This window comes from Salminus brasiliensis, chromosome 14, assembly GCF_030463535.1.
Source record: "Salminus brasiliensis chromosome 14, fSalBra1.hap2, whole genome shotgun sequence".
Taxonomy (NCBI): Eukaryota; Metazoa; Chordata; class Actinopteri; order Characiformes; family Bryconidae; genus Salminus; species Salminus brasiliensis.
The window spans coordinates 8,501,040-8,516,478 of record NC_132891.1 but is presented as its reverse complement, the minus strand read 5'-3'; the positions used below and the strand labels follow the sequence as shown (position 1 = coordinate 8,516,478).

Sequence of the window (15,439 nt, the reverse complement as noted above, 5' to 3'; positions counted from 1 at the left end):
CTATATGTAGAGCCTCCTTTCTCCCTTCAACACTGTAATCTGTGGATTGCTCCCTCTTTTATCCCTCCATTTGAGTCCACGCTGCGCTGCATTTTTAGCGCATTAGCGTTTTCCCCTCTTCCCTCTCTAAGTGAAACCCGCATACCCGAGCGCATACAGTACATTTCCTGATGTTTGTGAAGCCTCTGAAGAGCTATCAATAGAATGTCGAATGTGGTTGAGAGCTACAAAGCAGTCGAAGAATGTGTCCGTAGTACTCCACCACCTTGCGTTCTGGTGCTAAAGCGGCCGTGCCAGATACAGTTTTTGAAACATTATATGGCATGGCTTTGCCCCCCCCCCCCCCCCCCCCTCGCTCGCTGTGTCTCTGAGACAGAGATGACCCTCGTTAGCAAGTTTAGATTTAACCTCATGGAGCCTGCAGGGGAGAATGGGCCAAGGACAGATGGAAGAGGAGATAACATCATTTTGATTGGCACGAGACGGAAGTAATGAGGCAGTTGCCAGTGATTACAGGAAAATACAAGCAGCAACAGCATGGAGCACTGGGAGCAGTAGGTCTACACTCTGGTGCAGGGATAAATTGCTCTCCATTGTCACAAACCTTAAGGAATTTACCATAAAAAAGTGACCATATGCAGTTTAAAGTCAAGGTTCATGAGATTTGTTCTACATTTGAGCCTGATAACTAGGTGATATCAGGGATATCAGACTGATAATTGGATTTCTGGTGTTTCACTGACATGTAAGCAGTCCTTTCAGTGGTTTAACTGGTTCCCTGAAGCAGTGTTTTTCCAACCGTTCCATGGAAACCCCAAGACAGTCAGACATGGTTTTGCTACAACTCCTCATGAGAGCAATCTTGGGCAATTGAAAAACAGATTTGCGAGTTTGAAGAACCTTTTAAAGATGTAAGCAGCCTTCATATATTGCACAGGTTCTGCACCAATGCATGGGTTTCTCCTAGGCTCAAATGCACAAATCTCTACTTAGAAGGGTCCACCCATGTTTGTTCCATAAAAAGCAGAGTTCATTGAATTTTGAGTCCTTGCTGAGGATGTAAGACAAAGAAAGAAGAGTTCTGGAGAACATACGGAATGCAACGAGAGCAGGCTGGGAAATGCGGAACGGCAAGGCCATGTGTTGTCTGGCGCGTGGAGTGTGTGTGTGGGCTTTAGGCTCTCACAGGTTGTGCTGAGCTGTGTTGGGGCTAGCACAGGCCCGGGCGTCTGCGCCGCGCTGTGGGCTGGGCTCTCTCCGAGCGCTCTGCACCATCTGCATTTCGCTGTTAACGCGCCTTCACATCCGGGCGAGGATTAGCGGGAAAATCCCCAGGTTTTTTCAAGCAGTTGACAAATATCAGATTTGTCTCTAAAAATTAGCTCCATCCATATCTCCCACCATATGACACACAAAAAAGATTAGCTGTAATACCCAGCCAGCTTGAGTATGGAAAAAGCAGATTAAAGTTTCAGTTTAGTAATATTTACAGAGCCACTTCCATTAGAGCGCCGACCGAGCTTCGCCCACAACCTTTCAGAATGGAGCTTTTTGTCCCCCCTTAGCCTCAGAAAGGGAGATGTGTGTCTAGAAACAATTAAGTGCAATATTTATCTTATTCATCACTGTCCAGTCCAGTGTCTGAAGGTTGTCTTTTTAGTATATGGCTTTTAAACAAACACAGGGAGTAGTTAAAGAGCGTTAAGTGAATAATGGCAGCAGGTGTCCTTTCAGACACAGCTTTGTAGTCCTCTCAGGCTGCTGGGCTGTTGTTTTAGGCCTCCATTGGCCTATAGCAGGGGGTGGCTGGGAAACAGGCATCGTGGGTGACCCGAGACCCCACTACTGTCCCATTGTGGGGACTTTTTGTGCAAAGGTAGAGGCAGCGTTTGATCTCAGTGGCAGTTTGAAAAGAGTAGGCCCTTTTCGGGGTGTGTTAGTGTTACATGAAATGATGCAGTCAGCCAAAGAAAATCCAGTTGGTTGTGAGTCAGTTGTTTATTTGCTTGTGTTGTGATGTGTCTTCGTTGGGTGTGACTTCAGTCACTCTGATTCAAAGTCCCAATCTGAGTATTCTTGAGAATTACAGAATGTGTGGACCATTTATTTTAAAAGTGCATATATAGAACATTTGTAGTAGAAAATCATCCCCTATGTAATCTGTTTATTCTAAGTCCTGCTACACTTGCAGCTTAGAGAGTAATTTTACAGCGTTTTTCTGCTTAACAGAGGAACAGTCTTGAAACTACAGATGGACTTTGGGTTTAATTGAATTTGAATAAAAATCAATGTACAGGTAAGATAATGTCTGGCCTGCTACTGGTACATTTTGTCTGCTTGTCAAAATATTGTGATAAATGTTGTGTATTGTCAAATCTTCGTTACATACCGTGGTTTAATATTATTACCATTTTCATCGTCCACCCCTACTTTTAAAATGTGTTGAAATTCGTGGTAATCGACTGTATGCTACAGATGACAAACTGAGATCAAGCTGAAAAATGTTGGAATGAGATAAAAGGGATAGTTCACAAATGAGAATTTTTTTTATATTTGGAGCTTTTTGATGAATAGCATAATTCACATGTTAAACAGGGTTATGCTATTATATAGAAATAATCTGGGATAATGCAAAAAAGCCAGAGGGTTTATTTACATATTGCTCCTCATAGAAAGATAGGGTTAATATTAATGTAGATAAAAAGTAACAGGACAGTCTGTGTCATGCAATTTCTTATGTGGTGGCAAAAGCTTCTGTTATATTAGCCTCGTGGTGTTTGCTGTTTTTCCTGCAATTGACTTCTATTGTAGCTGTAAACACATCTGATACACCACATTCACATGCATCCGTCCAACATGGAGTTCATAAGAAGAATGATTTGACGTCCAATGAGGCAAGTTACTGTGCTGCTGTTAACACCTGCATGACTAAACTGGCACAGCTGTCGGTATTAGCAGGTACTGGAGATTACAGTGCAGGAGGACAGTGTTGCTTAAGCTTACGCTAAACCGCTATGTTCCCCGTGCCCATTTAATTAACATGGTCGTAATGATGGCGTGGAGGGACCAGGCTGGGCCTCCCATGCACCTGCATGCAGGATGCTGGCTGGATGTTCTCTTTCAGGACCACCTCCGTACCCAGAGGTTGCCTCCTCAACACAGGAGCCCATAAATGAAATTAAGGTGTCAATTAGTCAATTACGGCGTAATAACTCGGAGGGCAGACGTTTAGAGGCCGAGCGCACCTCAGCTAAGTTCATTTCCTCCGGTCCAGGAGCCTGCATTTGGCACACGTCACTCCCCGCCCCAGAGCCGCTGAATAAGCCTCAGCCTCGCTAATTCCATTTAGCACTGGATATCTTTTTGGATCAACAATTTCCTTTCATGGTTTATGTTTTTATTTTATTTTTTTATTATTTTTTTTCCTGCCCAGATGCGAGGATGCTGTTTTTTCCTCCTCAATTTGGCTTCGGAGAATTTTATAATTTAGTAATTAAAATCTTTGATAGGCTCTAGAAATTGCATCTAATTGAATTTAATGGGGAGATGAATTTCAATATTATTTGATTACCGGGACCCCTGGCATAGGTATTTATGGGGGGAAAAAAACTGTACAAAAATATGCTGTGTGGGCTAAGATGGCATAATAAAATTAGAGGTAATCGGATTTCTCCGTCATGAATTTCGCTCTAATTTCACTATAATTTTCCATTAGATAGCTGGTTTACAAATATTTGCTCATCTACGATGGGAGAAGCTATCTGTCTAAAACGATTATGGTCAGGGCCCTTCAGAAATGTGCCCCTTTCCCTCTTTGCTTTAAAACCAGATTGCGTGGGACCAAAATTAGGAAGATTGCATTAGGACTGTCTGCATCCGGGGGAGAGATAGTGAACCGTAATGATTAGAGGCAGGGGATGAAAGCTGCGTCCAGAAAAAAATAGCTTTTGACAATAAGTGATGTTTTTTTAAGTGAGGCTGAGGTTTCAGCCCGGTGTTCAGATGAGTGACCACGTATTTGCGCGTAGGTTTCACAGAAATACAGCGCATTTGGAGTCGATCTAAAAAATGATAAAGTAATTCAATTGGGACCTCTCTGTTTTTATGACCACCACCCGGAATAATCAGAGCAATGTCCGGTTAGAGTGTGATAAGTTCCAGCTGCCGCCGTCGGACGTATACTTAAGTTTAGTATGCAGTGCGTTCGCCCCCTTGGAAAAAAGTATATAAATATATAATGCTATCTAAGCAGACGTGAGGGGGAATAATATCCAGCATCACAGGCTCACTAGAACAATACAAGGGCAAACACTTTCTTTGGCCTTCTTTTCAAAGCCCTGTGCCACACTCCCAGCCTCGTCACATTCAATTTCCTGTCAGTTTTATGATCGAGACTTGAGAAAAAAACAGTGGCTGAGAGAGTGGTGGTGGTGGGGAGGGTGGTCGGGGGGCTTTATTTTTAATAGTGAGAAAAAAAATCTCAACGGGAAACCCTTTTTTTTCTTTTTATCAGTCAAGACAGCTGATGATACTCTTCTCTGTCTCTCTCCTTTTTTCTCTCTCTTTTCCCTCCTCCTGCTCTCTTTGACTCCACCTCGCAGTTGCCCACTCGGCCCGCGCTGCCCCACTGGCTGAGGCGGTAGAGAGGGTTCAAACACTATGTAACTCGCAGCAAAGGTCAGATTTCTCACTCCGCATGGCCCCGGGCCTCGGCCACAAAAGCCTCCTCGATTCACATCTTTCAACTGGGCGCTGGCTTTTGTCCCGGCGGAGCGAGGCGCTCGGAGCGGGCGGCCATCAGACCAGCCCCTCCTGGAGTGCGCGGTAAGGGGCGGCTAAACGTCTGGCCTCCGCGGCCCTTTGACTGATGCGGTCCTGCCATGTCACAGCCGCCCCCCCCCACATACACATACACACCCCACTCGCCCCCCCAGATGCCCCGAGCATACCATCAGAATGGGCCACATCAAACGCCATTCAGCTCCTCTCTCCGAAAACCCAGGAAAAAAAGAGCCTACCGCTGCTCGCTGCTGCACACGATACAGATACATTCAGCGCAACCCGTTCAGCTCGATCTGCCCGCTTAGGAATTTAAGTAAACATCACATTTTATTCATTGCGAGACGTCTGCATGGGTGATTCAGAGTTCTGGTTCATGAGACACCTTTCATGTGGAAAAAAAGAACTTTTGCAAGGCACTGTCTTAAAGGGGAATTCCACCAAATGTTCAAATTATTTGAAGATTTAAGCTGCTTTGATGTAAACAAGGTCTTTCAGAGTGGTCGGATGTGGAGCTCTTCCCTCTAGAGAAACTCAGAAGTCAGAATTGTTAACAATGGAGGTGAATGGAACCAGACGTCCCAAGAGCCTCATCAGAATGCCCGATGACTGAGACATTGTTTTATGATAGTTTTAGGAAGGCGTTGGCTTCAAACATTATTTGCAAAATCATTCATGGCAGAGGATTACAGGTAAAGATTTGCAAGGCAAAATAGTCCCCAAAGAAAACTTATATTTTGGGAATGACCCAATTTTTTACCAACAGTAGAAATGATCGCCTTTCAGTGCTATTTTATATATTTCTGTGCAGTAGCTTTTCACACCAAACACCAAATTCAACAAGTAAATAAAACTAAACAGTATCATAAGATTTGGAGAAAATTGGTGGAATTCCCCTTTACAAATAGATGTACCAACAACAGTCTCATAGAAAACTCACTCTGGGTTTCCTAAAGAAGCTCTTTTCACTGAATATCACCATTGTTTACCTCTCTAAAGTTTCAAGAACGTCCACAGGTTTTTTTTTATCTCCTGGAACTGTAAACTGTTTGATTGTCAGTTTCTATTTCAGAGAGACACATGCACGCTTCTCTCCATCCGTCGGAAGCCGATGTCAGAAAAGGAGAAAGAAGAAAAACAAAAATGGCTCAGGTTTTATTAGTGGTTCTGCCGTTCTGTGAAAACAGCTTCACGGTTTTTCTTCCAAAAGCTGAAGTTGTGAAAGGCCGGCCGGTGCGATGAGCTCTCGCGCTGAGTGTAAGAGGCCCTGTATGACTGCCACGGGCTCGCCCCTTGGAGGCGCTGGCTTAAGGTGGGAACGCATTACCATTGTTTGATTATGACTCACAGTCCTAATTACTGAATCAACCAAAACCTGTTTGGTGCGCGCTGTGCTGTCAGCCAACAGTTAGCAAACAGGAACTAGGGATTGACTCATTTCACAGAATTATGAACCATTACCTAAAAAGTGCATTTCCCCTTTTCAGAAGCTGCTTTTTTCTCTCAGCACTTTGTTTTTTTATGGGGAGGGTTTTTAGGTAGTTGTGTTTCGGTCAACAGCAGAACAGCAGAATCTGCACGCACTTCCTGCACGACGCCGAGCATTTCACTTGCTGCATCCACATGTCGCATGTGGATTCTGTCTGAAAACGAATGTATTTGGCTGTGTGGAATTATGCTAATACGGGAAATATGTCGAAAATGTCTGCGAGCGCTTTGCATGCCACGGCGGAAGAAACTGCCAGGCAAATAAGGGCTTTGTCTTATAAAGTATTCATTGCCACCTGGTAACGGCTGCCGTTTATCATTTCACCTGAAATTACAATGAAAACTGATACCTTATCAGAGGGACAGGGACAGAGAGAGCGAGAGAGGAGGGGAAGAGCACTGAAAGAGAGAGGGAGGGAGAGAGGGAGGGAGGGAGATGGAGAGAAGTGTTCGGGGGATGGTTTGGGTGGCTTTTTTTTTTTACTCCTTATAATTTACAACCAACTGTTCCTGGATAAGGTTACTTAGTCCATGTGAGTACTCTTCAATATTGATGACTGAAATTTTAGTCTCACTTTCAGCAGGCTGAGGGCACTTGAATAAAAAAAAGTATTATTTAAGTAATATTTAAAAAATGAGTAAATAAAAATTCATCAAATTATCACTTTATTTTTTCTTTCACATAATACAGATTCTTTTACACATCACATCTTGCTGCAGAAGTCCTTTGTTTACTCTGTTCATTTCATTTTAAATATATTTATTTATTTATTTAATGTTGACACATTTTTGTCACTCATGGATATTAACTATGGTTATTAAACATCACACTAGATTTTACTAGTCACCGCAAACCATCAGCCTCGCTTAAATGAACCAAAAAAAACAAAAAACAAAACAACCAATGGCTTCTTTTAGCTTTTGTGGATAAAATAAAAAAAAACAAAGCAGAAAAATAAACATACAAAATATGTAATGAGCCGTGTATTCTGCTATGCTTCTGGAGCGGCCCGGTGGCTCCCTCTTTCCCTCCCTACCTCCCGCCCTCCTCATTTGCATGGAGCAAGGCCAGGCCTCGCCCACGGGCCAGTCGAAAGGCGCGCAGACCGAAAAGACCAGCCCACCGCGGGGAGGTGTTTAGTGGGGAGGGCGGGGGGAAAAAAAGTCTGCTCCAGTTCCTGCTCTTCCGTAATTTCCTAGCGCCAACTGCTTGGTGTGTCTGTGTGTGGTGTCTGTGTGTGTATATGTATGTATGTGCATGAGGGAGAACCAGAGAGAGAGAAAGAGAGAGAGTGCAGCAGAGAGCAGGAGAGAGCAGGAGCGAGCAAGCAAGCAGGCAAGCAGAAGGGGCCGCCTCTGTATTCTTTCACCTACCCCCCACCCCCAACCCGCCCCTTCATCAAAACCACAAGGAGGAGGGGCCCAGGCCGAGCTGCCAATCAACTTCACTCGTGGCAGCCGGCATTATCTCGGCTGCGAAAACTATTGACAGATTACATGTCAAGGAGTTTAGCACATGATTGAGAGAGGAAACCCCAAAAACAGGCTTTTTCTTTTTTTCTGCTTTTCGCCCCACTCCTTTTAGTGCTTACTTCCCACAGGCCAGCTCCCTTCTGATGATTTTCAGGCAGAGTTACGTAATATTATGAAAGTTACATGCTTGAGAGGATTTAACTTCGACTATCCTGAATATGGTAAGTGCTCTTTTTCATTTCTCCCTCTTAAATGTCTGGATTTCAGTGTGTTTCTTTAGGTGTGGAAAGGTGTGTCTTTTATCAGCGACTGACTGACTGACTGACTGACTGACTGACTGACTGAGAGAGTGAGTGAGCTGTGAGCTGTGAGCTGTGAGTGCGTGCGAATGGGGAAGTTAGTCATGTTTTAACTACTCTGCCGTGCGCCACTGCTGTAGATGAACCGCGGCTTTATTTACTACTGACAGAGCCCAGGGCTGATTAGAGCTAGAGCCTTCCATACGCACCTCAGCTCCTCTCTAGCACCTGTTAAAGTGTTCCCCTGCGCCGCATAGGGCAGGAGCCACTCCAGCAAAAGCACTTTCAGTTTAGAACCTGGAAGTACCTGTGTTTGTTTGTTGTATAGTGTGTTTGTGTGTGTGTGTGTTGTTGGCACCTTCATCTCCTTCACCTCTGTCTCTGTCTATCTCAGTGTTTCTGTGTATTCGTCTATTCGTCTCATCTGAGAGAAAACGCTTGTATTTGTATGTCTCTATCGAGGCGGTGGATGACAGAGATAACCCAGCAGGTATTTAGCAGAGAAGTGCTTAGCGTGGCCTAAGGGTTTGTTGCCAAGGGGACTGAGCAAACAAACTGTTGTGGGACCTTTGTTTTGACACATCTAAGGACACACAGAGACACACACACCCACACACACACACACACAACAAGTGATCTCCCTCTTTTTATCCCACGTCCCCCAGTTCGGGGTTATTTCGGAAGACGCGAAATCGATCCGAGCCGCTCTCTCCGTTTGCCGTCTCCTTCCATGATGTTTTGGGACGTGCCGGGTACCTCAGTAATCGCCGCTGTCGTCTCGTCGTGTAACAAGTTCTTTTTCAGGCACTGCTGTTACTGTTTCCCCCTCATACACACCTTCACACCTCCATATTAAGCTGTTTGTATTAATGCTGCACAATTGTTGTACATATTTGTGTCTTTACTTCCACTCAGTCTCGGACTGGGTTGGAAGACAGGCTTACTTTTCATTCTATGTTAGTGTGTGTCAGTGGTGTCAAGTGTGTAAGAGTGTGTGTGGTGTGCTGCCGAACATGATACATATATATATATATATATATATATATATATATATATATATATTTTTTTTTTTTTTTTGTTCTTATAAAGTCTGTTTGTTTAGTTATTTAACAGTAAAGGAGAGCTGCAGATCAGATTACTGCTCATATCAACTCTTTTTGAATAGATTTAATTATTAGCAGCACATAATAATATTATTATTATTAATAATGATAATAATAATGGTAATAATTTAAGAGTCTACAGTTTCCACTGTGTGTGTGTGTGTGCTGTTGAAATAAACTCGGGTGTAAATTGAAGTCTTTTACTGCGTAGAAACTGTGTGTTTCTTCATGTAGTGTGTTTAGTTCAGTGTTGAAATGTGCTGCTTAAAGCTTAAAGCTATTTCCGAATGCGAGACAGTGTGTGTGTGTGTGTGTGTGTGTGTGTGTGTTTTTCACAGAAGGCTTTTAAGAATTGCAGGTGAATTCTTCTGCTTTTATTTTCATTTTTTGCATTTCATGTAAGCGATTGCTGTTTTGATAAACCATAAAAAAGAAGTGAGTAAAGCAGAAAATGAAACTTTATGACAGCTGTCACGTAAATAGAGGCCGGCACAGAGCATTCCTGGAATAATATCCATTTCATATTCTTTTTTTTTTCCCTTCACCCTTTACTGTTTACAGCATTGCTCTTTATTTTTTTTTCCTCTCTGTTCAAAAGTGAATAGGTAGAGACACACCCAAGCTTTTAAAATCTACCCTTTACTTCTCTGCACTCTGTTCACTGACTTTCTTTTATGACTCTCCATTCAGAGCTGTGACCACCCCCACCCCCCACCCCCCCACTCCACTCACAGAGCACAGTTTTTAGTCTCCGTCCACCCTGAGCACCTTTGCCGCTCGGCCGCAAAATAGGATGAAATGAGGAGGAAGAAAACAAGCCGAGGTCTGCAGCCCTCCCGTAACCTTTATCACAATTTAGCAACAACCGAATCAATTTGATGTCTTAAGCAATAAAAAGGCTGTTGCTGTCCTAATTCTCCAGCTCCTAGCATGACAGTAAATTTACATTTTTTAATTAAACTAGCTGGAATTTTTATGAGGGGGCTGGGCTATGCTAATAGGAACGTTGTGTACTGCAGATTAACAGAGTTTTTGAAATAAATTTAGCAGGAGGACACACTGAAAGGGAGCGGGGGGCTGCGAGGCACCGGCTTTAACCCCTTTTGTGCCGGATCCTCAATGGGGACCCTCCACTGGTCTGTTGGCCGTGTCAGGGCACAGTGCGATTCAGCAGAGAGGTGACTGAGGTGGTTAAATGAAACACGGCATTTACATTCTTATATATAATTGAGAACAGGTCTAAAGGACTAGAAGGAAAGGGTTGTTTGGCTTATCAGCTAATTAATTATCTAAATAATAACCATGTTATTAGGTCCTTTAATTTAAAAATATCTGCAGATTTTCTGGACAGTATTTTATATATGTATATATATATATATATATATATATATATATATATATATATGAATGTGGTAAATCTGGCTGTTGTTCTTTAAATAGTGTCAGTATTTCATGGTGACTAATAGAAATGCTCCAAAATGACTTGGAATAAAATGTTTTAACACTGACTTTAATTGAAAGTTAAGATTTTTCCCTTCTCATGTAAACTTGCTATTTTGGAGATACAAGATTATTGATCAGTGATACAGAATATTTACAGGATCCTTTATAATCCATAATATTTGCTATCTTGATGCCCATAATATTTATATAATATATTATAATGTAAATTAAAGTATCATGTTGAAACTGATTCAGTTTAAATACACTGAGTTTTTTATTGTATAGACTTACTCGGTATTGAGTGTGTGTAGAGTGTGTGTTATAATGTGTTGAGAGAGAGAGAGAGAAGCAGATGAAGAGATAGTTGGACAGTTGAGTCGTGCCTGAGCCGGTACATGTGCCTCCTGATAACATGCAGTCTACCCAACATCATAATTAACTTAGTCCTCTAATACCCCAACTCTTATCCTTGGCCCTGTACCAGCAGAGTCCAGATAAACAAAAGAGGTGGAAAAAGAGGGAGGATATGAACGCCGGTGGCATGGAAACGATAGAAACATGTAAGTTGGGCTCTAGGCAGCGTGACATGGAGCAAGAGAGGAGCAAATGGCAGCAAGAAAAGCTGGCAATTCTCTTCTCTCCTTCTTCTCTTCTCTGCTCTTCTCCTTTCTCCTTTGCTCGCCTCTCCTTTGCACTCATGCAGGCACCCGACCCTAATTAAAAGCTCAAAGCCTTTCCGTCACCAATACACAGTAATAGCCTAATTAATACCGGGAGAGGAAGTCCTCACGAATAATAAACAGGTCGCACCTTTAGGCCCTCAAAGTGTTTACTAGAAGTACAGTTATTGTTGGTATTCTTAATAGCAATTTGTAATTCTCCTTATTCCTCGTCTTCTTCTCCTCCTCATTAATATTAACATGATTAATATTCAGTGGGATAATTCACTGGCAGGAGACCGTGTGTTGGTGAAAGGAGCAGAACTCCCCTGTACGTATAAGTTGCCATTTTGTGGGTGTAGGTTTCCTGGTAGTGGGGAAATGCAGCAGTGCACCTACAGATCAGGTGAGTTCCTGAGTTCTTGTCATTTTCTGTAAAGGCAAATGCCAGGAAATAAAGCACTGTAAGGTACCGCTTTGTCACGGCGTTAAACTGAAACTCTGACACTAATACATCTCTCGCCATCAGAGTCCTAAGTTAAGCCGTTTCTTCTAACTCTGCGGTTCCCCTGAACAGGGTAGTGTGGAGAGAACCGGCCCACTGGAAAAGTGACAAAGTCTTGCCTGAAGATGTTGCTCCCCGCAAAAGCCAGGGCTCAAAGAACGACTCCATGGCACGTTTACGATCTTCCACATGAAATTCTAATTTCATGCAAAGTGGGAGAGAGGAATAATCTGCCGCCGCTGATACGGCATATAAGAGGGAAAAGAGGAATATGAAGAAGCAATTAGCACAGTGTAAAATACTTTAGTCCATTTGTCTGAAAGCATGAGCTCCGCTGGCCTAGAATGAAATTTGCATGCTTGGCTTATCGACGCACACTTATTAGGCCGTCTGAAAGGAAGATTAAGCCGGCACAAAATGTGGCGTCTAATCCTTTTAAACGTGGCAGGGGTCTTTAAGGTGGGAACGACCCCGCGGGCAGGTTGCAGGCAGGATAGGGAAGGCCGTTACAGCGGGAACCGTCAACTTCTCTGGCCGACCCGAGCCGCTCTAGAACATATCTGAAGAGCGCTCTGGACACTCCTGTCTTCTTCTCCTTTTTTTTTTTTTTTTTTTTTTTTTTGATCCACAGGGGGTTTGTGGGTGTGGCTTGCTCAAAACGGGAGGAGCCAGTCCTGTCCAGTTTCAGCTTCAGAGATTATGAGACAGTACACACTCTCGCCGTGTTTGTGAGAGATGTTTGGAAGAGTGTGAAGAAGATTTTAAAGGTCTAAAGAGCCTCCACTTGATTTCAAGGTTCTTTATCAGTTTAAAGGTTCTTCACATTCACAGAGCTCTATTACAGAACCAAAGTAGGTTATTTTGTGGCATCACTCAGAGAACCATTTGAAGCACCTTTACTGTTAGAAGTGAGTAGTAAGCAGTACAGAACTTCATTTGATTGTTTTTTGTGGGTTTTGTTGGGGGGGGATGTATTAGGAAGAGTTCAGACAGTTCAAATAAATGTGAGCTATCTGCCATGTAAAAAGGTCCTTCTTCTTTTAGATTCAACAGAGCAACAGAAATATAGCATTCAGACCCCTTAGCATTCAATGTACTGGGATTTCAGGCTTCCTATACAGTCAGTTCTTTATAATAGAATAATCTGACTTTCCACCGCTGGATGTGGGTAGTGTTCATTTACTCTTTACTACGCATTCTAGCATGAAAAACCTTATTACTGCACGTTTTAGGAGACCTGAGTGCAGACCTGTAGCATTAGCCTGCTTGCTGATTGCTGATGGGCTCCTATCACTGCTACTGTCTCTGCAATACGTCCTACCAGCCTTGCTGCTCTACGTAGGAGGCTTTCAGTGCTGGTTAACTGCTTAATGTCCGCCAGTGAAAGGCAGTGATTGATAGACTGATTTGCTTTATCTGTGTGCCGGAAGTCCTCAGCAGCGCCTTATCTCTGACCAAACGCAGGGTCAGGGTGGTCAGCACGAGAACCAACCACATCTTTGGGTGGTCACATGCTCTGGAACATCTCTGGCGTGGTGCAGATGTGCTGTCTATCAGCATGAAATTTGTCAAGCTTGAATTTGTGCTAATAGATCATGTAAGGACACCCACTTTCCTGTGTTTTTTTTTTTTTTTTTTTTGGTTATTTTCTTTTGTTAGCCCCCTTGCTAAATGTCTTTTCTCACACACTGGCTAACTGCACCCCCCCCCCCCCCCCCCCCCCCCCCCCCAACACACACATGTGCTTTTTTCTCCATTGATAAGAAAAAGAAGCACATGGTCGTGTGTTCCCTGTCACCTTCATCCTGGGAGAGTGTGTTTGCTCTGGAGAGGCACCAGGCCGATATCCCGTCCTGTCTGGTAATTGACTGCAAACAGGGGCGCCTGCGTCTGAAACCCTCCCCTGCCGCGGGTCCCCGCGCTCTGTGTGTTTTTTCCTGTGACATTCTATTCACTTGGGTCAGTAGCAGGCAGCGGCAGCAATAATTACTGTCTGTACATGATAAATCTGAAGCCCAGCTGTTCAATTCTGTCACAGCCTACACAGCTCCAGAGCAGCGGGTTGGGGTGGGAGGTTTGGGGGGGGGTTGTATTGGAGGATTGGAGGAGGTGGGGTGTTTTAAGGTGGGGGTGGTTACAGCAGGGATACTCAGGAGTTTGCTGTTTGACTGAATTTTTTTTTTAACTCTGTAACTTGATAGGATTACATGGTTCTAGGGCCCACACCTGTTAAGAGGCTGTTAACAGAACAGTTGGCAGTCTCATGGTTGGGGCTTAGTGGTGTTTTTTTTTTCCCTCTTTCTCTTTTTTTCGCTCTGTCCTCTTTTGGGGATTTCTCTCCCCATGAGCTTTTGGGGGCTTTTCTCAATCCTCTTGGCCAGGGCAAGGTGTCACCTCGTTCTGGTTTGTGTGATTTGTATGAGTTTAAGTCACTAGCTGCCCTCAGTCCACACGGGAGTGATAAGACCAGCAATAACCAGTAAGGACAGTGTTTTTAAAAATCACTTTTTAAGGTTAAATACAGTAGGAACTATGACTTCCTCTACAGCTGTACTCTATACAGTTCTATTCTATAGAGAGAAGCAGTATAGATTTATATACAGCTTTCTATGGTGTTAATCAATATGACGGATTTCTGTACAGCCGTATTCTATACCATTAATCAATACAGCTTTCTATACAGCCGTATTCTATACCATTAATCAATACAGCTTTGCATTCTATACAATTACAGTACAAGTAACTCTATACAAGTAATTCAGCTCTCTATACATCTGTATTCTAAAGTTAAGCAATACAGCTTTCTACACAGCCATAGTCTATCTAACTAGGCAGTGTGACTTCCTATATTACATCTAGAAATGTTATATTTTATTAGTACTGAATGGGCAGATTTTTAATCCAGCGTACTTTTAAACTTTTTCCCCAAAAATCTCCAGCAAATTTTTTTATATTCTTATATTTTTGCACCAAAAGCTATATTTACCCCATTATCTTATTTTGTAGTGCCTTTGGACCTCTAAACAAGCCCTCCAGCGATCAGATCCAGTTCACTGTTGTGAGAACGACACGCGGCTGTTGCCTCCTTAAATTGCTGTTGCTTGAATTCTAAAAAAAGACGAGCTTTAACACTCAGCGAGGAAAAAAAAAGTTTTGGGGCTCTCGCAGGTTTTTCCATTCTCAGCGGGCAGCTGGGGGGGGTTCTTGCGAAATGAGTCAAACACAATGTCAACTCTCTGGCAAACAAGCAACCTGACACCAGGCCTGGGTGCTATTATTTGTGCGATTTTATGCCCATCTATTCATATGCGGTGAGTAATGAATTAAAGGGCATACAGGGGCCGCTGAAGCCAGCCTTGTGTCCCGGCATGATTTAGATATTTTCCACAACTGCCCTGAACACGACAAATGCCATGGTATGGCTTGCAGACCATACAAGTAGAATAAGAATTGCTGTTTAATTTCCAGCCCCGTGCTCAAACAGCTTGGTCGCAGAAAGGCTGGAAAGGACGTGTCTGGATGGATCGCCTGAAAACAGTTAGAAGAAAGATATAAAACCCTAATGGCTTGTTTATTTTGCCACCATTGCTCCACAACCATGTTTGGCGCGTGTGGGGCCAGTCACTTTTCTGCAGGGCTCTCGACACCTGTCTTGCCTCTTGTGCTGGGATTTTCTATATTTGGCTGTAA

At 43.3% G+C, this 15,439-nt stretch overlaps 1 protein-coding gene across 2 annotated transcripts in view; it reads left to right on the top strand.

Annotated features, from left to right (window-relative positions):
- Positions 1-7,690: 7,690 nt before the first annotated feature.
- casz1 (castor zinc finger 1) overlaps positions 7,691-15,439 on the top strand; it is a 95,316-nt gene continuing 87,567 nt past the window's right edge. For both annotated transcript variants that reach the window (XM_072696999.1, XM_072697000.1), the window contains exon 1: positions 7,691-7,961. In XM_072696999.1, the coding sequence (XP_072553100.1) occupies positions 7,913-7,961 (49 nt within the window). In that variant the 5' untranslated portion in view covers positions 7,691-7,912. The remainder of the gene's footprint in view (positions 7,962-15,439) is intronic.